Source organism: Euprymna scolopes, chromosome 24 (assembly GCF_053919585.1).
Source record: "Euprymna scolopes isolate OS-2025 chromosome 24, ASM5391958v1, whole genome shotgun sequence".
NCBI lineage: Eukaryota > Metazoa > Mollusca > Cephalopoda > Sepiida > Sepiolidae > Euprymna > Euprymna scolopes.
In genome coordinates this window covers 17,415,308-17,440,754 of record NC_136505.1, presented here as the reverse complement: position 1 = coordinate 17,440,754, position 25,447 = coordinate 17,415,308, and the positions used below count along the sequence as shown (strand labels likewise).

Here is a 25,447-nt window from a genome sequence, read left to right as displayed (position 1 = left end):
TGGTTTCATCCATTACAGTTTGTTTTAATGTAAGCGAAACCATTACAGCAGAGAAGTACTGTCAACAAATGGATGAAATGCATCAGAAACTTCAACAACACCCAGCATTAGTCAACAGAAACGCTCCAATTCTCTTCTATAACAATGCCTGACTGCATGTTGCTAAACCGATTCTGCAGAAGTTGAACGTATTCGGCTATGAAACCCTGCCTCATCCGCCATACTCTTCAGACCTCTCACCTACCACTTTTTCAAGTATTTCGACGACTTTCTATACGAGAAATGCTTCAAAAACCTAAGCAATATCAAAAACGCCTTCAACGACTTCATCGCCACCAGAATGCAAGATTTTTATGTTACAAGCATAAATACTTGTTTTGCATTGGTAAAAGTATGTTGATTCTGATAGTGTTTATTTTGATCAATAAATTTTTGTTTGAATCAGGATATGTTCATCTGAATTTAAAAGTTAAAAACCGCAAGAAACTTGTCAACCTGACAAAAGTCTTTGTTTTCACAGCAAAATTAACATCTTAAGTCACCAGAGCAATAAGTGCAAAACCCAACACAACATACAGAGAAGACAAATAAAGACTTCTATGTCTATAAAGACATTTTCATACTGACAATCTTTAAAAAAAATTATTTAAAAAAAAAAAAAAACTGAGACCTCATATGTTGTGGGGATTAAGCAGTTTAAGCAGAAATCCACTAGAAAAAAAAGCAGAAATCCACTAAAATGTTGAAAACTTAAATTCCTGGTTTAAACTTTCACCATATAAAAACATTTTTTAGCTCTGATTTTGTTTAATAATGTATTGAAATATTTATAATCATCTTGTTAAGCTAAAGTGGTGAGATATTTTTGTTTACTTGCCTCCCCATGAGGGCAGAGTTAGACACAAGGTTGGTTTTTAATGTGGGGGTAAAAAAACATCTCCCCAAAAAGGAGCACTCTAGTTAGTAACAAAAATAAAATGTATCAGTCATGGAGGATTTCTTCTCCACTAACCGATACCAAAAAAGCGAAGTGCAACACCTGAACAGATACTACGCTTTGAGATATTAAATCTTTTATTCAGGCAAAAATTAACGTGAACAAAAAACTTAGGCACAAGGCCAACTCAAAAGGGGGGAAAAAATGAGGGTCGCTGGTCATCCTTGTCACTCTAGAACTAAACAAAAGTTTCTCTCAGCTGGTATCTTCCACCATAATACCGCATTCGCCCTTTCGTACTTGAGGACGTCCTACTTAGCACCCAATTTTTAAAGCATTTTTTTATTAGTGTGTAAAAACAAAAAAGATAATAAAGGTAATGCAATAATTCATTTGTGTCGAGGATGGGGGGGGGGAGAAAAAATACAAGCAGTGGTTAGTCGTGCCCTCCCAACCCTGTCTAGTTGATAGACTGTCTGATCCTAGGCCGAAGGCCAAGAACCCTTTATTTGTTTGTTTACTTGCCTCCCTACGAGAGCAGAGTTAGACACGTGGTCGGTTTTTAATGTAGTGGAAAACCATGTTAGAGTAATTTGCATATTGATTTTAAAAGTGGCATACCATTAATTCACTATTAATTTTTGTTTATAATCACTCTTTGTAGTCAATTATTACAGAGAGCTTGACTTGTGCTCAGTTTTTTTATCGTAAATATTCAGTGAAAAGTGCTTTTCCAACTAGTTTTTCACCCCGATTTATTTCTGATTTGGTTGGTTGCTTAATGGCATATCAACCCTTTTGGGGATATTTAATGCTGAATTCAGTAATTTTTGGAAAAATTTTTATGTTTCAAGTTCTTTAAATTTTCAAATATTTATTCATGGTGTTAAGTTTGTTTGCTTTACGACATATCAACCCATTTCATGTTAATGTCAAATCCAATAATTTTAGAAAGTTTTATTCTTCAAATATTTATTCATGGTGTTTTAGTTTGTTTCTGTACGGCATAATCATACTGACACATCAGTTCCCATTATGTCACCAAAGTTAAGCAACATTGAGCCTGGTTAGTTCTAAAACGGGTAACGATTTGGAAATTCTAGGTGCTGTTATGCGTTCTTCAGGATTGTTTCCAGTTATCCTGGACGTCTCCTTACCTTTGCACTTAAGCAGTGCCAATTCATGAGAGGTGTGGTTAGAGAGTGCGCAACCACTGCCTCACAATTTCACACACAGCTACCCTTAAAGTGGGGGTGTCCATTGTCTTTCGAGACTAAACAGAGACATCACATTAGTGTTTTTTTGGTTTTTGAAGAGCATAAGTTTTGCAAAGAGAAAGGAAAAAAAAAAAGAACATCAATGTTTGGTGTATTTTTTTGGTCAGGAAACCAGTATCTTCAGACAGCCTGATCTGGTAACACCAGACTGCTCTAATAGGTATTATCACTCGGGCCCAAAGTGAACCTGGGAGCAATAGTAACTAAAGAACAACTCCACGTTCACCACAGCTCCCAAATGGGGTCTACTCACTAGATGTCTTTTAAGAAGAGTACACACAAATTTTCAACATGAAAGCTACTTATGACATGACTAAGTCTAAATGATCTACCACCAACTAAAAAAGCAAAAGACATTTCTAAATAAATTGTAAATTATTTTCATATGACAATGTATGCAGGTGTATCTTGTATTACTGCATCAACCCACATTGCACAATGCAATGCTGTACATTTTTTGCCATTACCTTACACTAATGACTTTCATTAGATGGACTTGGTTAGGGATGCATACTGCAGAGAGTAGTTGCTAATAGCCAGCTTCAAGCTGACCTCCAGATGCTCATCAGTCATGGTGGAGCTGTATTTGGAATTAATGATCTTCATGTGGGAAAATGCTGACTCGAATAAATAATGCAGTCAAGAGGATAGCACATTTCCTGACGTTGAGGTACTTGTCTTCTTGGAGTTCCAGAATTGTCCAGCTTATTGTGTTAGAATCTCATCGTCCACTCCAGAAGAGTTCAAATGAAACAGTGTTGCAATTTTTGATGTGAGTGAAACAACCTCAGCATTTTCCTGGAAAAAATAGCACATGGATATTGAAATTGGCTCGAGTAACGTAAGGTCTTTAAAGCAAAGTCTTGAAAATGCCAAACTCTAACAAACAATTACCAATTTTCTTTACGTAACATGCATTGTCAAGCTGTGCACATGACTGCTCATGTCTCCAGCTCTTTCGCGAGGTTCTGGAAGTATGCCAGCACCAACATTTTTTTTTTTTTTTAAATACCATACGATCTATCCACAATATACCTGTAATTGACCAGTCGATCGCCGGAATAGGTATCCCTGTCTTAAAGTCATATCCAGGACCAATTTAATTCTGACCTGGTGAACTGATTCGATATAATTAAATAAAGGTTTACAAGTACATCCTAAGACTAAACGATGATATATATATAGAATTATTAATTCACAATCCTTTCTGCCATGTTTCATACATTTTCAGTCTTTGCTTCACTAACAATTGCATGGGTCGCGTTTTGTGTTTTTTGGTTCGAAGCTTTTGAGAATTTTTTTTAGATTCTTAAAGAATATATTTAAAAAAGAAAATCAGAAGAAATAAACAAAATTAAAACACTTTTCTAAGCAGAGAGACCAGCAAAATTCTATAAGCAGAGTTTCTTTCCTACAATTGTCAGTCTATGGAACACAATACTGTGAAAATGCTTCCTAGTTCACTATAACATAGTTGCTTTCACATCTAATGTAAATAAGTTCTTGTTGAATTAAACCCTACTCAAGTTCCACCATTACTGATCGCGGCATTGTCTAACCTTCTACCCTAACACTTATTAATCTTTATCCTCAAGTGGCCCCCATGCCTTGATAAGCAGTGACCCCGAAGTAAAAGAAAAACAAAAGAGTTAAAAGATGTTAATAAAACAGAAATAAATTAATTGCACCTAAAAGTATCTTGTACCTCTACAAGGCCACCATTCGCCCATGTATGGAGTATTGTTGTCACATTTGGACTGATGCATCCACTGCTGGTCTCTCACTCCTGGACAGGGTTCAAAAGAGAGTCGCCACCAAACTGATAGGTCCTAAACGGTCATCTAGGCTTCAGCCTCTGTCCCATTGACAAAATGTTGCATCACTCTGCCTGTTCTACAAATATTTAAATGGGGGATGCTCTAACGAACTACAAGCCGTTGTACCCCTCTCTCGATGTAAATACTTCTAACAAACCCGACAAACAGCAATAGAGATCGCTAGATATAAGAAAGCCTTCAACTCCAATTTTTTTTATTTATTCAATTTCTACTCCAAACAAGGCACAGTGCCACTTTGCAGTAAGGGGCTACTATCAGGGACATAATTTGTGGGGGCATTATGAAGGGAGATGAGTAGCTAGATGTTTGTTCACATTACACTTGAACTTTTGCATATCATTACAGTTGGGAAAGCAGAATCCTGGAAAAGAGTTCCAAAGACTTGCAGTTCTGGGGAAGAAACTATTGGAGTAAAAGACTTTCTTACACCTAGGGATCTCTACTGTAAAGGGGTGGGACTTAGTTGCTTATCGGGTTTGTCGGGGGTAGTCACATTGAGGAGGCACAAGTGTTTGCAGTTCGTCAGAGCATTCACCATTAAAGTATTTACAGAACAGGCAGAGGGATGCAACATCTCGTCGATGGGACAGAGGCTTAAGCCTAGATGGCAGTTCAGGATCTATCAGGTTGGCGACTCTCTTTTGAACCCTGTCCAGGAGTGAGAGACAAATAGCAGATGCACCAGCCCAAATGTGACAACAATACTCCATACATGGGCGAATGGTGGCCTTATAGAGGTACAGGATACTTTCAGGCGTAAGTAATTTTCTAGCACGGTAGAGAGAGTCCACCTTCTTTGCAGCAGCCTTGGCAATGCTCTCAATATATCTATTCCAGTTCATGTTCCCTGTAAACGTTAGGCTGAGGAGTTTAAAATAAATACTTTCAGGCAATGTGTTCTTGGTCATTGCTATTTGGTGGTAAAGAAGGTTTCTTGTAGTTATTGAAGCAAACAAGCTTAGTCTTGGCAGCATTGAATGTGACCATCCATTTTTGTCCCCATTCCACTACAGATTGGAGGTTCATCCTCTAGTGTTTCTGCCATTTCCTTAGATATGTGTTCATTTGTTTTCCCCTCATGCCTGTTATAGAGAGTGGTGTCATCGGCAAATATACTCAACTCCGAAACAATTTTATCAAGGAGGTCATTTATCACACCTCTTCACTGCTGAGGTCTGTAAATGCCAGGAAGCTTTCTACTCTAATAGTTTTTTCCCCTTGAACAGTTCGACTTAGGAATTCCCTTCCTACTACCTGCTTCCCTGACTGTACTGATATACAGAAGTTCAAATTTAAAATAAACCAACATCTTGTTAATCTTTTCTAGGAATGGTTCCAAATAGTAGCCCCTTATGTCCAAGTGGTGATATACCTTATATTAAGGGTGAATATAAGTTTTAAAAAAAAAAAAAAAAAAAAAAAAAAAAAAATCTCCCCCCCCCCCACCAGGGAAAGAAAGAACTTAACAGCATTTCTCTGAACATGAATTTAAAACGTGCATCTGGGTTATTTTTGTCCTTCACTGGTTTATAATATTTTAATTTTGTATTAATTGGATTATCCAAATTACGATTATCATCTTTTATCTTATTTTCACACCATTTCAATCTCTGACCATTTTTAGGTGCATCTTTTTGAACTCAAGAATTTATACAGAATTTCAAATATAAAGATTCCAAAGTTCAAAATAATATCCCTGAAGAAGGTCAGAGTTACATCGGCTGAAACGTTATCAAAATAAAATCCTATATAAGAACAGTAATCCAAATAAGACAAATTATTAATCCTCACCTCAAAATGTTCGAAAGATTTTAACTTTGTCCATTTATTTTTTGGATTTAACTGATCACTGATATATTCTTAACGTATATACCCCTAACAAGCGGCAAAATTACACCTCTTCATCCCTAGATGTCGGAAAGCCTTCTATTCTAATAGATTCTTCCCTTGAACTGCTAGATTTTGGAATTCCTTCCCTGTTTCCCTGACTGCACTAACACGCAGAAGTACAAATGTAAACAGACATCTAATTGCTCAACTTCCAACGGTCCAATATTAGACACAATCCCAAATAGTAGCCCCTTATGTTCCAAGTTGTTGGATGGGTGAGTGGGGTCAGAACGTCCGACAAGTTTTATAAAAAAACAATGTGTCAAAACGTTACCGTCAATCATAAATCATTAATATTGTGGAAAAAAAAAAACAAGCCAAGCAGACGAGGTTTCCCCCCCCCCTCCAGAAGTGAAAAATTTACTTTTACCCTGACTAATATTTGTGCAAAATTTCCAAATAATCCAAGGTGTGATCATGGAGAAAAGTGCAAACAAACAGACAGATGATTTCGGGGCAATTTTACCCCTATAATGGCCTTGAGGGAAGCAACCAGAGTTATACCGGAAAATCTGTTTTGACAAAAATTTACTTTCATCATGACTAATGTTTTCGCTAATTTTTAAAAAAATCCAAGGCATGGTTATTGAGAAAAGTGCGAACAGACGAACAGGAGTGAATTACTAGGTCCAATCCCTCCTTTATCAGGGGACAAAAAAATTAAATTGAAAATTTATGCGATTGAAAAACGCAGCAAAGATAAAAAAAAAAAAGAAGATTTTTGGTGTCACTGAAATATTTTGGGGCTTCAGCAGTGAACAGCTAGTCGTTTTGTTATTCAATTTATTTGTACGTCATAATGAAAATGAAGGTGGGAACTATATTCATCTAGAAGTGAAATTCAGGAGAGATTTGTCGTTTTGAACCTGAAAACCGGTTTAATTCAATTGAAATATTGTTTATACATCCTCATTTGATTTTATTTTAGATTTTATTCTGTAAATGGAGTTTAAAAATATAAATTCGCATACAAGGAGTGGGTGTGTTAAGTACGAATTGTGGAGGACAACGAGTAATCTTTGGCAGTGGAGAGAGCACATTGAAATTAAGAGGTAATGTGAATTACGGCGTAAGTGACAAGGAGTGATGACAATTTGTTTTGCGATTAATTGTTGTACACCAGAATTTGTCCTTAACACAGTAACTCCTCTCATATGGAAAGATCCAGATAACATGTACTTTCAAATTCTGGTCATAGTGGACCCGGAAATGATGGTAACGAAAATGTGACTCTACATTTTCTAAAAATTTGGAATTATTTCCTATCTTAGTCATTCACTCTCACTTTTTTTTTTTTAAAACTCTTATTCCACAGTAAGATGGCTGTTTTTCAAATCACAATGGACAATGAAGCCAGTGTTTTTTTATGGTATATAAGTCTCTATTTTAAGACATTTAATGTTGAAACAATACCTATTGTCAAGGATTAATTGTACGAGATTAGTTGAACAAAAGTTGCTATTTACCCCATATATTTCGGACTATTAGTCTCATCTTTATTAGTCTGACGAAGGCCAGAGGAAGTTGTCCGAAACGTTGTGAACCAATAAAAAGATCCAAAAACAACAACTGATAAAGATGAGACTAATAGTCCGAAATAAAAATAAAAATTAACATATAATGCTCATCTCAAAAAATGAATTCCAATTAAGGAATAATATATACTAGACCACCCGTGACCCGTTGGGTCAGTACGTTATATTAGCTATGGAATTCATGTATGAGCGTGACACTTGTGGCATAAAGAAAATAGTTTTTTTTTTACATAACAGAAGCATTTCTATGAAAGTATATTAAAATGAAAAAAGAATATAGATAGATTTCTATGAGTCGTTCTGTTTATTATAATTATTTTTTTTTAAATTACAGTTACTGAATTATAAGTGGTTGGTCATACTTATAGGTAAATATGCACTGAACAGGTATCATAATCCTTATTATAGTTAAATTCAAATTTTGATATATCATCTTTTAAATGAAATTGTTAGTTGAAAGTACAGAATAATAAAAAAAACACTCTCCACATGTTAATAATGGCTTTTTAAATAGAAAATGAAAATAAAATGTAACTTTTTTCATTTAATTTAAGCAAACATTCAGTACCCATTGTGTAAAGGAAAACACTATTTAATGTAATAGAAATGTGTGCATTTACCGATTCAGCTTTCCGTTTGGAAATGTAAGCAGACGACTTTAAAAAACATGGGAAGAAGAAAAAGAAATTTTTTTGTAATAACGCCCTCTAGTAAAAAGGTCTGCATTAGTTAAGGGGGATAACTCTATCCAGTTTTACATCGCTCCCTTTTTCTCTCTCTCACACATACACGTAACTATTTCTCGCGTACGTAACGAAAACAGAGGGAGTAGGAGTGTTGAAATCTATTAGAGGGAAAGTGAGAGGTGTTTTCTTTCCATAAATTGTATAGGGTAATATTTCATATTATTAATAGATTCATAGATAAATAGATTTTATAATATATATTATAATTATCTATGAATCTATGTATTATTTGTATATATAAATAACTATTTGATCAAATTAAATGAAATTGTTTGTATTAAAAGCGATATAAAAATTCCGGAATTGGAATAACGGATTGAAGATGTTGCTATTTACGCATGCGCAACCGGATGTTGAAAACCGGAAATCTGATTGCAAACATACAAGATCCATAGACTTTTAGTATTATATAGATATATATACAATAGATCCAATAGGATTCTATCGAAAATACTCAATTGAGATCCGGTCTTTAGGTCCTAAAAAAACAACTTTTCATTCTCCCTGCATGTGCATAAGGCTAGGTTGGATTTCCATGAACAGGAGATATTTTGCAAAGGCTTTCCACCTATAGAAAGCATTACCATGGGACCGTTTCCTTGCTGGTTACAACTTGGTAGTTTTCAAATCCAATATAAATGAGTTCTTGTCATGGACTGACCCAAAAGTAAACAAACACAGTTCATACCATTAATCAATGTTAGTACTCCCATAGTGACTCTTATTTTTCAGCTGGCCATCATTCTTGTTTCATGTAACTCTTATCTTCCTGTGGTTCTTGGTGTTCATAAGTGGTGACCCGAAGAGTGTAAAACAATAGGACTCTGCTGAGTCAATATATATATCAACTGATATCAACTAGTTTTTTTCAGCAACATGATAATGTTGACTCCGCGGATTAAGGACTATCCACTTATTAAGTGTTTCCTTTTCAGATTAAATATGTTTTTAACTCTTTTTCAAAGTATTTTTTTAACATGTTTTATTAACTATTTGCTCTTTATATATATATTGACGATTGCAACGTCTTGTCAGACGAATGCCACTCCCTCAGGCACTGAAAGTCCATGAGCCGAAAATGACTTTAGTCCTGCCGGCAAAATTCACACGCTCAAACAGACATGACACTGAAGACGGTCATTAGTATACATACATATTTATACATGCACGCATACATACTTATATACACATACATACACACATATATGCATACATACATAAATAATACATAATAAAAAATACATAAACATACACAAGATGGTCAATGGCATACATACATATAAATGCAAATATACATATATACACATACATATCTAAACATGACGATTGCAAACGTCTTGTCAGACGAGTGCCACTTCCTCAGACACTTAATGTCCATGAGCCCAGACATGACTTTTATTTTTTTCTTAGTTCTACTGGTGAATTCACACGCTCACGCAGGCATGATACTGAAGACGGTCATTGAGATCAATTATTACATGTTTCCAGCATTTCAAGCCTCCATGCGTCATAACTTTTCCATCGCCAGAGGACCATTTTTATAGACAAATGCCTGAGGGAGTATCTATACACAGGTGATGTTACAGAGTCTTAGCTTTGTACGATAGCTAAGTCTCTCTCTCGGTTCAAAATGTTGAGATCCAGTAACAAGCAAGAGCAAGATATCCAGCAACAAGTTAAACTGCAGACCAGCTTAATGCGGGTACTGGTCTCCCACTTTATGGTTTTTTAAATCAGAGATTTGCTTCTCCTAGAAAGGTTGCCTTCACCACGGCTTATGGGAGCCCTCTCCACCCCAACACACAAACACACATGGTGCTAGTTAGCCGTTGACCCCTAAAAAGGGTTCATTCGGCCTTTGGAAGGTCTTGTTTTTAATCCTTCAGGGAGACTAGCCACCCTCCTCACCAGTAGCATATATGACCTGACACACATATATACATACACGACGCATAATACACATACATACACACGCATACATACATATAAATACACACATATACATGTACACACATATACACATATATACATACATATACATACTTGAATATGCACTCATACACAAACATGTACATACATACACATGCATATATACACATACAAACAATATATATATACGTATATACATACACACACATATATACATAGGTATACACACATATACATACACCTGTACATTAACATACATACACCTATACATACATATATACATATAATGATGGCAGATCAATTATTACATGCTTCCAGCATTTCAGGCCTACACGCGTCACAACTTTTCCATGGCTGAGGGAATATCTATACACAGATGATGTCACATAGTTTTAGCTTCGTACGACAGCTAAATCTCTCTCTCTCGGTTCAAAATGTTGACATCCAGCAACAAGGAAGAGCAAGATAACCAGCAACAAGTGAAACTGCGGACCAGCTTAATGCGAGTGCTGGTCTCCCGCTTTATGGGTTTTTTTGGGTTTTTTTTTTTTTTAAATCTAAGATTTGTTTCTCCTAGAGGGGTTGCCTTCACCATGGCTTACGGGAGCCCTCTCCACCCCACATACACATGACAATAAACACATGCGTACATACAGATGTACGCCAACATACGCATGCATGTGCACACACATGCAACCATAATCATGTAGAGGCACACAAATACATACATATGCCGATACATACACACACATATACATGTAAAATACACATGAAGGAACATTCCAAAAGTCATACATAGTAAGTGATCAGCAGCTGGACCGTTTTTGTCTCTTTTCCTTCCTGATCTTTCCTCTTTTTTTTTTTTTTTTTTTTTTTAAATAAAAAGTTTGTTTTAGACTCACAAATATGCAGTACATGATAATGATTATGATCATGTGTGATATATACATGATGATGATTGCAACGTCTTGTCAGACGAGTGCCACTCCCTCAGACACTGAAAGTTCATGAGCCCGAAAAAGACAGTCCTGCCAGCGAATTCACATGCTCAAGCAGACATGACACTAAAGACGGTCATTGTTATACATACATATATATATATATATACACGCACGCACACATACATATGTACACATATCACACACATATATACATGCGTACATACACAATACGCACACATACATATACATACACACATGCAAACATAAACAAGACGGTCATTGGTATACATACATATACATATATACATGTATGCATACATGTCTATAAGCATATGCTCATATATCCATATGCATACACAATGCATAATAAACAAACATACATATACATACCCACATGCATAATACTCATATACATACATATACATCCACATATACAAATACATACACACATATACTTACACATACATACACATATATATATATATACATACACTTACCTACATATACATACACATCTATATATATGCATTCATACACATACATGCACACACATGCAATATACACACATACATGCATACAAACATATATAAATGTATATATACACACAGACACATATACATACATATACTCATAGATATAAATACATATAAACTCACATGTACATATATAAATATACACATACATACATAGATACATATAATGATGGCAGATTAATTGTTACATGCATCCAGCATTACAGGCGTACACACGTCACAGCTTTTTTTTCGCCACAGGACTTTTTTTTTTTCTTTTAAATAGACAAATGCCTGAGGGAATATCTATACAAAGATGATGTTACAGAGTTTTAGCTTTGTACGACAGCTAAATCTCTCTCTGTTCAAAATGTTAACATCCAGCAACAAGCAAGAGCAAGATAGCCAGCAACAAGTCAAACTGCAGACCAGCTTAATGCGGGTACTGGTCTCCCGCTTTGTTGTTTTTTGTTTTTTTTTTAAATAAAAAATATATATACATACATATACATACACACATACACACACACATACATATTAAATTCCACAGCCAAACAATGTCGCAGCCCACAAGAGCCATAACAGTCAAAGAACCGGAAGTCCAATAAATGTATGCATATATATGCATATATATATATGCATGCATACGCGCGCACACACGTGTGTGTGTGTGTGTGTATATATATATATATATGTATACGTACACACATATACATACATATGTAATTCCTCAATGGTCATGACGATAGTGATGATGTTACAATTCAATGAATACAGACAATAATAAACATGAAAACAAATCCACAGATGCAAAACATAAAACATACATACATACACACACATACTAGCTGGATGCCTGACATTGCCTGGTCATACCATACACTTAAACATGATATTGAATATTATGTCTTACAAGGAATAATTTGCCCGTTAGACTAATTCGCAAAAAAAAAATTTAAAAATATTAATGCTAATGTTGTCCATAAAATTCTGTGTGTTTGTTTATAATATCACGTCAGCTGATATTTGGGCTTGACGATCTTAAAAATATTCTCTTATAGATAATTAAAAAAAAAAAAAAAACGGAATATTTTACGTTACAATGGTGTAACGTAAGATATTCCTCTGTAAAAATTCTTTTTTATCTATAAGAGAAGAAAGATTATTTCTAAGATCGGATTTTTTTGATTTTTGATATTTATCAGATGAATTTCTGCACAAAACACATCTAAGAACACTGCCAGGCATAGAAATTACCTTTGTGTGAAATTTGCAAAAGATAGGCTCAGCCATTTCGGAAACTATGTGGAAGAAACTAAGGCACACACACAAAGTGACTTTTATATAAGAGTAGAGATAGAGATTATATACATAAGATTTATAACAAACTGTTTTATCTACCAAAGTAGATAAAACAGAATAACTTAGGTTTTTAAGAGAAGGATTGATTATCTATATATTAATACGCTAGCGTGTGTGTTATTTTCTGTGTCAAGCTTACATCCGGGTCGTTTAATTGTTATGTACTTCCATTTCTTGTCATAAATAATTTTACCAAGAATTCTTCATAAGTTTTGGTTATGGCTGAAGGAACTCAAGTTATATATATATATATATATATATATATATATATATATATATATATATATATATATATGTTTTGATTTTGGCTTTGATTCAAGCTAATGCATCCAAGTCATATGGATATTTTTTTTATTTTATTTATTTATTTTTTTTTTCAAAATCACAACTTTATCATATATAAAAATCGATAGAACATTAACTCTATAATAATATATACAAAATCTGCAAGAATTAAAATATCATATTTAAGCGTACTTTATGGCCGGACTTTGCCGGGCGTTCATACTAGCTTAGATGAATACTTTTGCAGTTTTAACAAAAATGCTACAATAATATCAGAGTGCCCCCAGTTACACTGAACATCTACAAAATGCCAACATCAATATATTACATATGAATGAGTCCCCTGTGGAATTTCCACAGGTGCCACTAGTTCATATTATTTTGATTCTTCTAATGTTCTCATTTGGAGTTTTATTTTCACAACGTTTCAGTTTCAGAAACAGATTGTTCCATTCAACAGAGTTCTCTTATCCATTGACTGTACTCGGATGAAGTTTATACTCTTGTAAAGTTATTGCCTTTGCTTTTAACAAAAAACAAAACATTTTTTGTCTTCCTAAAGTAATTTAGGTCTTTTTGATATTTTTTTTTGTACATGGTTCATCTAATTCCAATATCTTGATGAAAGATTTGGATTTACAGATACTGAGGTTAATGTGATTCCTGTTTGTATAAAGAGATTTAAAAGAATACCCAGCATTGCCCAGAAGTTAATCTTATTTTGCAGCATATTATTGTAATTGTTATGACTTTACCTTATTATGGTCTACAAAAAAAAAAAAAAAAAAATTCTTCACTTCTTTTTCTCTCTCTGCTCTGCTCTAACCAAGTCTGTCGACCTATTCCACAAACCCCAAAACTCCATCATGAACAGTCTCACGAAAAAATACAAGATTAAACCCAGAACTCCAACTTCCAACGCAGACTACCACGTCTCCTTCAACATCAGGGGTCTCTATTCCAACTTTTTAGAGGTTGAAACCCAATTACAGGACACTAAATCAGACATATTATTCCTCAGCAAAACTGGCATTTGACCGACTATTGCCCTAGATGAGTTCGTAATTAAAGGATATTCTAATTTAACATCCAAATCTGACCCCCAAGATTGTCATGGGCATGGAATATATGGTTACATTTAAGATCGCTTTCCATGTAGAGATACAGAACACTTGTTACCTAGGGGTGAAGATTGCAACAACTCTGTTCATAGCGCCATGTTAAATGCAAGTGAATGTTGGACTCCCATTAGCGCAAAATTTTTCTGAGGATACAGAAGAATTACATGGCCATAGTTTGGTGAATTTGTGAAGTGCACCTTGTTTCAATCATAGGTGTGTCCCCTTTCTTCCCGAGATTCTTATGGCTGGTTTTGCTCTTGAGGAGAAATCGACTCTAAAACTTCTTGGATTTTATTTCTCATCAAATCTTAAATCCATTTCTCTTTCTGCTTTTTCATAAAGTTGGTTCTCTTTAAACACTTTCTAACACCTGAGGCTATTCTCTATCTCTACAAATCTACAATCAGACAATGTCATACTCCTGCTGATGAATCTGTCTCCCTTTTAAAGGTTTTTGATAAATTGCAGAAACATATCTGCAATTTGATTGCCCTCCCACTCACCCTTCTTTTCTTCAATGCAACCTCTCTCACACACACACACACACACACACACACACACACACACACACACGATATTGCTAGTCTCGGTTTTTTTTATAAAAACTATCATGGCATGTAATCTTCAGAATTGTCGAATTAAAAATCTCTGCTTCCTTTGTTCCAGCTCATGTGATTTATTGATCTAGTGGTCACCTACAATTTGCTGTTTTAATATCTCACTGTAATACAGCTCCATATTCCAGTAGCTTCTTTCCAAGGACTGCAAGATTGTGGAACTTTCTTCCTACCCACCATTTTCCTCCTACCTACAGACTTGGTATTTTAAAGATGAGGGTCAAGAGTCATCTCCTGTTTTTGCGATAATCAGCTTTCGTTCTTGTAAGTTCCTTACATTAAGTAGCTTCATGTGATTTCCATAAAAAAAAATCTATATAATATATATATAAAAATATATTTAATTTATTTCTAAACTAGTTCATACAATAACATGACTCATCTTAATATACCTCAAAGAAGGTTGCATTCATGAAAATGTTGGTCATACAAAAATATAGAATTTTTAATCAATGTAGGTTTAACTTGCTCAATTAAGCTGGTAATATCGAGTAAAATACTTAGATAAAAATAAAATATATTGCTTTCTGACAACACGAGTGAAAAATTTACTTTCACCATGACTAATGTTTGTGCAAAATTAAATAAAAAAAATAAAAAAATGGTGTGGTTACTGAAAAAATGCAAACAAACGAACGGACAAATGATTTTGGGGGCAATTTTACCCCTATAATGCCTCCTAGAGAGGCAACCAGTTATCCCGGCAAACATTTATTTTTACCATGACAACTTCACCATGACAGTTTGTACAAAAATTTTAAAAAATCCAATGCATGGTTATTGAGAAAAATGCAAACAAACGAACAGGAGTGAATTACTAGGTCCAATTTTTTGTTGGGGGCGGGCGGGCAAAAATTTGTTTTAGTTTTCCCTTTTCATAATTGCCTTATTTGGGTAGCTGGATTTTACCCACAGTAAAACCTCGTAAAGAAGCAAGTAGAAGGAGACATACTACTTCATCCCCGGCCACACATCTTCAATGTTTATTGTTGAATGTCTTGTTGATTAATCACTGCAATACCATATAATTAACAGAAATTGTTTTGAATGAATATTGTATGCTGTTGAGGTAGAGTTGTATTGCATGAACACTATTTATACAAAACGAATGTACACCCACCGTCAAAAACGATAGAAAAAAAAAAAAAAAAAAAAAAAACATTCTCCACCAGTGTCCACCTCACTATTCATATGAAATAACATCTGAATTGGTGAAATTAAAAAAAAACAAAAAACAAAAAAAAAAACATCTTAAACTATGACGGCCGTTCCAAAAGTAAAGCCTATTTTTTTTTTCAACTCAAAAAGTTGAACTATGAATATACGAGTGGTACCATTAAAATGAGCAACTTTTTGTACTCCAGAATTTAATTTTCTACATAGTAAACCACTATTCTCAATGAACTTTTGCCAGGAATTTAATGATGCATGTTGAACAAAAATGCTGAACAAAGATGGGGGCATTAATTTTGGAACGCTCCTCATACAAAGTTTAATAGAAAAAAAAAATAAATAAAATCAACTGGTAAAGCAGAAAAAAAATAAAAATGTTTCATTATGGAAATAAAATGAAGGTGGGTTGTTGTCCGACATACTATGTTTGCTCATAGAAGTGCAAGTAAACAGATAAAACATTAAAAAAAGAAAAACATTTTTGCTTGGTTTTTTTTTTTTCTTTCTCATCCCTTTCTCTCTCTCTCATATATATTAGGCTGAGTGCCCAGCATTGCCCGGGTGTTTGTAAGTATGTGTTTAATAAAAAAAAAAAAAAAAAGTGGTAAGGTAGGCAGACTCAAACCCGTGATGCAAAGGCGGAAAATAAAGTGAAAGAAAATCTAACATTTTACTGCTACTCCATGATGCGACCGGAAGTGTAAAGAGTTCAAATTTAACAGTCAAACATAAGCTGACTTGCAGAAATAGCGTTGCTTTTAAACCTCCTACGAAAGCAAATTAGACCCAAGGTCATTTTTAATGGGGGGGGGGGGCAACTCCAAATAAATAATAATTGTCTCAGTATGAAAGGTTTCTCCTACATTGACCAAGGACCAATTACAGAACAGATATTATCAGGCCCAAAAGCCAGGCGGTTGCATTTGAATAGTTTCGCTTTTTTATACGAAAAAGACAAACAAACAGCTGACTAGACGACACGGTGGGAATTTTGTTTAACTTGATAAAAAAAAAAAAGATAGAGACAATGCCCGTTTGTGAATGCGAGATATTATGATCTAGGAAGTATGCAAATCTTACTGATACGAAAACCCCCACCTACAAGGGGTGTGCAATAAGTAATGCCCCTGACCCACTTCCTATAGCAGTAGAGCAATGAAACTTGGCATAGTTATTAGTCTTTCTCTACATAGTAACCACCCAGAGTTTGCATTTCTACCATCGTTTGATGCAGCTAGGAGACCTTTTTTGTAGAACACCCCAGGTTGGTCCTCCAACCATGACGTGACTTCAGAAATCAAGGCTGCATCATCTGGGAAACACTTTCCTTTCAACAACTTTATGGCTGGGAAGAGGTGAAAGTCAGAGGGTGTAAGGTCAGGAGAGTAGAGAGGATGGGGGAGGATTTCATAACCACACGCCCGTGCTTCTGATCTGGCAACATACGAGTTGTGGATCAGAGCGTTGTCCTGCAGGAGGAGGGTACCTTTGCTGATTTTGCACCGCCTCTTGATTTTGATAGCTTCTCTTAATTTCCTCAAAAGTGAAGCATAATTGTGGTACCCTTTGCAAGGAAATCTGTCATCACTACTCCGTCCTGGTCCCAGAAGACTGTGAGCATGACCTTGCCAGCGGAGAGCTGCACCCTTGCCTTCTTTGGAGATGGTGAGTCCAAGTGCTTCCACTGCATTGACTGGGCTTTGATCTCTGGATCATAGTGATGGACTCAGGTTTCATCCTGTGTAATTAGTCTTTTGAAAAACTTTGACTCATCTTCTTGGCACAATTCCAAATTTATCCCTGATGCGTTCTCGCTTCTAGAATGGTGTGAGCAACCTGGAATCCATCTGGCAGACACCTTATTCATATGCAAATGATCATAAATGATAGTTTCCACAGACCCTGTACTAATCTGGACATCCTGGGCTATTTGGCGAATAGTAATGCGCCGATCTTCCAAAATGGCAGCCTCAACTTGACAGACAGATGCCTCATCAATGGCAGAAGGGGGGGGCAGGTCTGCAAGTTGTTTCCACAGACTTCCGGCCATGTTTGAATTCACAATGCCAGCGTTTTACAAGGTCATATGATGGGGCATAATCATTATAAGTTTCTTTCATTTCATAAAAAGTCTCCTGTGGTGTGCGTCCTTTCAAATACAAAAACCAGATCACTGCTCGACATTCAATAGGCTCCATTTCACACCTGACTCAGTTCAAACACCTGTAAAACAGAAACCACAATTAGTTCAGAGCTGTAATTTGCCACATCAACCCGTAGAGATATAAATCATTGCACATGCAAAATTTCAACTAGATCAGACAACTGGATTGGGTCAGCGGCATTACTTATTACACGCCCTTCGTAAAAAGCCTTTCGTGTACTTACACACATGCTTGCACCCATTTTGCCCTTATGTATATATATATATATATATATATATACACACACACACACACACAGTGGAACATCCAGATACACAATTTTCAGCTTACGGAATATGTGAAATTTTTTTGTTCCTTCATACCTAAAAAAAATTTTCAAGATAGAAAAGATACAAGTGACAGAAAAACTTATTTTTTCAGGCACCTAATTCTGTGAAAATCTTTAAAAAATCAGGGTTTTATTAGATTTAAAATTTCAAAATAATTTTCTGGAAATATTTGTGTTGATTTTTATCTGGAAAACATTTTTTTTCTTGAACTCCATAAGTTAAAATTATTTTTTAAATTGAAAAATTAATGTACATATTAAAATTTTTAACACATTCGAAGAATATAAATTGGAAAAAAATGTATCAATAATAAAAAAAAATCCGATGGAAGAATGAACAGGCGATTTCAACCAAAATTAAGACTTTACACAGCCTAACATCACAACATTTAGGAAGTTTTATTACAACATAAGCAGAAAGACCCGGCATATAAAATTGACAGTAGCTTCTTTGATATGACAGGGGAATCTTTGAAATGAAGGTCTCTGTTTAGAGCACCATGATACTTGCCTTTTGCTTTTTAAACTTTAATTGAAGCTAATATATAAAAATAATTTTATATTTTGTACTACAAAGCATCAACTTTGAGATATTCTAACTTTTGACTGGAAAGACGCATGTGTTGTGTTGAAATTCCGTACCAAAGACAATTCTTTTCCCTAATTAGTTAAAACAACTAGAAACGTCATGGACAGGTACAACTTCTATGAGTATTTATGTGAACACACCCCAATTGCTTATTTGCAAGAAGTGATCTACCACCAGCAGGTATGCTTTGCTGACAGGTTTCATCATCAATAGCCTGATTTAAATAGCAATTTCTTTGAATATACAAATCACAAGAAAAATATTAAAATACCATTTTAAAGTAAATTTTATTGAGAATCTAGTTATATAAGTTTTATTTTGATGTAGGTAGGAGAAATGTACTTATTACTAATTTAAAAACTATAAGTGTCAAATTAAGTAGCAGTGTGCACCTTGTCCAGTGCTGAACGTTATGGTGTCTGGTATTGCTAGTTGTACATGAGGAAAAAGATAAAACCTCTGATTCCAAATAATACCATTTTTATAAAAAAAATTTTTGCTAATTCTACTACTATGAAAAAAAAAATATTGGAGAGACAGACAAGAGGAGAAAAAGAAGCGAGAAATATAAAGAGCTATGATAAATATGTAGAAACCATTTTTTGACAATCTATTATCTAATGTTTCACTCAAAAATGAAAAAATAAAAAAAACATTGGTTGATGTTTTAAAATTTGCAACTTGACATGGCAGCCAATTGATTTTGGTTACTGTATTTAGAGATAAAGGTTGTTAGTTTGATTCTCAACAGATTTTTTATTACTTGTTTTGATCGGACTATTGTTTTCATCTTTAGTGTTATTTATGCAACGTTTCAGTCGGTGTAGCCTTCGACCATTGTCAGGCATGCTGGTTGTTGTTTTGGAAATGAAAGGAGAAAAGTTACTGGCTCCATAGATATTTTTGTATTCTTGGAGTTAGTCTCCATTTTTGGGCTGCGATTTTGTATGTGTGAAAAAATTGGTTGACAAAGTACAGTTAACTAATAAAGATCGACAAGGGATTATCTCCCACCATCGAAATTTTGGATTTTGGCCCTTTATCTAATATATAAATATACCTTGTCAGCTTTTCAGAGTTTTTAATTTCTAGTAATTCATCTGATAAATCAATATTTGATTCAGATTAACCAATTTTTCTTTCCTTCCCTTGGATAATATTCTTTGCAATAAAAAGATGCATTTCACATTAGTTTCTTTTAAAAAATGCTTATTCCAGATAAGAAAATATTTTGCACATTTTTTTTTTAATAATGGCCTAAAGAGAATACACATCCCATGATTGATTCATAATATTGAAGAAAATTTGAACTGCTTAAAGATTGAAAAGAATTAAAACTCCCAAATACTTTAAAGAAAACAAGATAATGCAACGGTGAAAATTGAACTATAGAACATTTACAACTGAAGTTATGGTTCATCCAATTTTTTTGCAAACTGTAATCTTCATAGTTGTTTCACTTTTTTTTTCGATTTATTATTTGGAATCCTTTGAGATGAGGCTTCATGATTTGTGCCTTCATTCTTTTTGTGGACCTTCATCCTCATCTTCATAGTTGTTTCACCACATTTTGGCCAACTCATCCTCTGGTCTTCTTCAAATGAAGAAAAACAAGTGAAGCATGCATGGTCCCACATGAGTGCACAGTGAACAAGGCATAAAAAAAATGACTAAGTTCAACATTGCCCCAAAAGTCCCCAGGGGACGTCAAATCCTGGTGAAAATGAACAAACGGTGCAGTTTTAAACCTTAACATATGTAAATTTAAGTTCTGCCCGATGCAAAAAAAAAAAATAAAAATAAAATAACTAAGTCCATCATTTGACCCCCCCCCCCCACTTAGCCTCAAAAATCCCCAAGGCCTAAACTTATTTAAATGCAAAATTGCTAAATAGACATATACAGAAAATTTTGGACAAATAAGGTAAAATAGTCCCAAAAATGGAGTGTTTTTATTAGTCCTAAAAGAGCTCCTGGGGCACACCCAAGAGTTATCGCAAAGTATAGACAAACAAAATTATATAGAAATCAGTTAGTTACAATTTTTCAGAAAGTTTTATAAAAATCCAAGGCATCAATTTTTTTTTTTTTTTTAATAAGCACAGAAATGTCAATTTTAACCATTTTAACCCAAAAGGCACCCTTAGAGGGACAACCGGAGTTTTCCCGGAAAATCCATTCTGTAACTTTTTTACTCGTATCATGTTTAAAGTTTGTGAAAAAAATTTTTTAAATTCCAAGGCATAGCTCTTAAGAAAAGTTCGGACAGACAAAATGAGGAACAGACAAGGGTGAATTTACAGGTCTACCCTTCTTTTGTCGGGGGGGACCAAAAATTGTTTTCAATGAAGTTATGGTCTCAAAAAGTGTGTTACAAAATTTAAAGATAAAATGAACAGAAAAATATTTTTATTTAAATAAGTAGAACTATATTTTTTTCATGTGACCAAAAAATACTTTTGCACCTTATGCACTGGTTACATTTTTTGTGGGGGGATGGTTAGGGTTTTGTTTGGGTTGGTTGGTTGTTTTTGTTTTACGGCATATCAACCCTTTCCAGGTTATTTAATGCCGAATCCGGTGATTTTGAAGAAAATTTTTTTAATAAAATATATTTGTTTTTTAAGTCGTATTCTATTTAACTCATAGTTGGGACCCTAACAGGTACTACCACTCCGGGTCAGAGTGGACCTGGGAGCAATGGCAATTAAAGGGTGGCTCCACACTCCCTAAGGCCTGCAAGCTGGGGGCTCACCATCGAATATAGTTTAAGGTCATATCCAGGACCTTTTGTTTGGTAGATTAAGGATAGAGTTTTGTTTTTGAGTTAGGGATTAGGGTTTAAGTGTTGCTCCAGCATCTTTAATATTTTATCTAGACTGGTTAAATTCATTGTCGTATACTCGATTGTTATGATTGATTAAAATTAAAGAACTTATTTTTTCTTCTTCCAATTTATCAAAAGTCGTCTACTTTGCTTTAACTATGTCTGTTATTGCTTTCTGATTGGCTGATCAGCAACGTGACCAGTTTCCGGTTCTGGATATTTATGAGAACTCCAATTCTTAATATGCAACAGTAATGACACCTGGTTCATAGAATGCACAAGTACCCATTTTGGAATTTTCAATCATTTTTAAACACAGAATTTTACTTAAACGAAAATGTGAAAAAAAAAAAAAAGTCATTAAATCAATTTCCCGATATTTGTCAAGTTTTTTTTAGTTTTTTTATTTGGTGATATTTCAAATTACTAGCTTTCTGGAAGTACCTAGTTTTAGTCATAGACAGCTAAATAGAGAATGACTTACTTGATGGCTGTGTGTTGTCCATCGTGTACTTCTACGCATGGCAGTGACCACCAGTGAAATTTCACCCTGGATAATGTATATTCCATATTTTGGTGGACCCATCTTGAATTTTACTGAAAAAAGAAAAAGAATGAGAATAGACATTAAAAATGTTCAACATTAACAGCTTCATCTGTGTCTAGGATTGGTTGTTTATTGAGCAGAGGAGGAGGAGAAGGAGCAGAGGCTTGTTCTTTTTAGCTTATTTTTGGAATTATTGTTTATCAAAGCATGACTTTAGCAGTTTTTTATGGTTTGAAAAGATTTTTAATATATACACATTTTTTTTAGTGAAGTTATAACAATAATTACTTGTAAACGAGTGTATCTATTGAATCTTAGAGAGATATCGATACTCATGCAGAGAGTGATCCAGGCGTAACTCAGAGTCCGCCCGGCTTTCTCCGGAACATATCAACAGCCGGAGTAAGGAGAATGTCGCCAAGAAAATTAAGTCAAGCATCACCTATGAAAGCATAATAAGAAAAGAAACCAACCTTAAATTTTAAGTTTTATTAACTGTAAAGAAAAATGTTATATTTTTTTTCTTTTTGCTATATATATATATATATATATATATATAAATAAATAATGTTAAATATTTTTTTTTGCAAGAAAAAGGTTCAAAAGCTAAGTCAAATACTTTTAAGGAATTTTTTTGTTAAGTTTTTTTTTCTTTTAAGAAAAATTGAAAAAACAAATTATTTTCGTTAATTGGGGTGTTATTTTTTTTTTGGGGGGGGGGGTTCAAGGCAAAACCTGAAAACTAGAAACAAAACTGGGTGGGATATTTTTTTTTTCTCATATCAAAACAGATATTGTTGTTTCCTCAGATTGTTGTTTTATTAATGGTGTGCGTGCATAGATCGTATTCCACATTCGTGCTGGAGGTCTTTCTGTGTTGCTCGCTCGAACGCCCACAAGTAGATGTTTTTAACTATGATGGCAATTGTCAGCCTAGACTTGGCAAAAAAAGTACCAGTCCAGATGATGTAAAGGTTCGGCATTTGGTAGCCCGACACCTCCAGGTATAGCCATCGCTTACCTTTCCTCTTATAAGATTTCACCTGTATCCACATGATGCACAAGTTTTCATCCATGCCAGTAATTTCTTTTCTTGACAAAAGTCGACTCCAGCTGGTGTTTTCAGCTGCTCACTTAAAGCAGTAAAATTCTTTTTTTTTTGACGTGAAAGTACAAAATGGTGGACTTTTTTTTTATATTAATTTGTTTTTTTCTTTCTCTTCGAAATTGTTGTCTGCTGCTTTGAATTTTCAACTCACGAACGTGCGTCGCATTGAAAACCATCATGCTACATTGTCATTGGTTCAGCTTTATGTTACGTCAGACAGCTTAATTTCCTTGGCAACGCTCGGCTTACTCCGGTTGTTGACGTCACGTTCCAAGGAAAGCCGGGCGTGCGCCAAGTTACGTCTGGATCACTCTCTGCATGAGTACCGAGATATCAATCATATCAGTTATTATAGGTGCCATAGGGCTTATGAAGAAGAACCTGAAGTCCTACCTAACTAATATTCCCGGTGAACCAAGTGCAAAAGAGATCCAAACAATTGCCCTTAAGGGAACAACGAAGATACTAAAAAGAGCTCTCGGTTGGTTTCAATAAAAAGCAGGGCAATGTTGGCAGCTGGTTTGGCTGCCCCATACCCAGCGTTACAATCTTCAAAGGAAGAAAATTAAAAAAAAAAAAAACATCAGAAAGAACAGTTGAAAATAAGTCATACACCATCCACTGTGATCATGCAGTCCTTACAGCTATGTACCTACTGCACAATAAAACCTGACAGTGATATAAAGCAAGGATAAAAAGCGATTTTAGTAGAAGTTAGTGATGCCAATGATGCTGGATTGAACAGAGCTAAGAGGAAAAAAGTAACGAAATGCCAATGTCTTATGTACGACATGAAAAAAGGAAAATCTCTATCATTTCAGAAATTATAGGAGAAACTGGACGCACAAAAAAGAATTTCAAAAACTATCTTGCAAATATATCCAGTGAACCAAGTGCAAGAAAGATTCAAACAATCGAACTGAAATCTTAAAGTCTCAAAATATCAGAATGCTTGGCATCTGCTTAAACAAATTAATAAGAAAATTTTTCAAAAATACAAAGAGTGAGACATATGAGAATTCGTCAGGGACAAATGTTTTGTTAGTGTCGCCCTCATGTTACTCTCCCGTTAGGGTTAGTAACACCAAGAAAAAGGAGGAAATATAAAATCATAACACAAGACATTGATAATTTCATCTATGATAAGCTAAGAAAAAAATAATCACCTAGAAGTGTTTTTTTTTGTTTTTTTTATTCGTTTCAGGTGCTATTTGTTGTCTGACTGGCTATTTGCTTTTTTGTTTCCTCTCAAGCCCTGAAATAGTTTCATTTACAGGGTAGAATGATAAAATTTTCGCATTAGAAAAGACATGATTCCATTTCCGTTTGATGAAAACCGGTTTTCTTTTTTTGTTACAAACCATCTACTAGTTGTCCAGTTGTGTACAAATTCCAAGACCAATAGGGTCCTTCTATCATGTCTGAAAGTAACACAATGTTAAACGAGTGAGATCGGAAATGCCTCGCTGTACAACTCATGCTCTCTACCAATCCAAGTTATGACAACAGGACCATTGCCAGCACCCTCAAAATGCATCGCTGGATTACCACGATTAACAGGGATGTGCTCAGGTTGATGAAAACAAAGTTTCCAGCCATGGTTATGGTCTTTGGTGTTTCAAGTGAGGGTCACATCATGCCACCTCACATCTTCGAAGTCGGCTTGAAAGTAAACACCCAAGTGTGCCTGGATGTGCTAAAGAGTGTGGTAATCCCCGGG

At 34.8% G+C, this 25,447-nt stretch overlaps 1 protein-coding gene across 2 annotated transcripts in view; it reads right to left on the bottom strand.

Moving 5' to 3' along the window:
• Nucleotides 1–25,447, bottom strand: part of LOC145246613 (Golgi-specific brefeldin A-resistance guanine nucleotide exchange factor 1-like) — a 188,925-nt gene that overhangs the window by 140,232 nt on the left and 23,246 nt on the right. For both annotated transcript variants that reach the window (XM_080108280.1, XM_080108279.1), the window contains exon 2: nt 22,557–22,669. In XM_080108280.1, coding sequence (XP_079964406.1) covers nt 22,557–22,658 — 102 coding nt within the window. In that variant the 5' untranslated portion in view covers nt 22,659–22,669. The remainder of the gene's footprint in view (nt 1–22,556; nt 22,670–25,447) is intronic.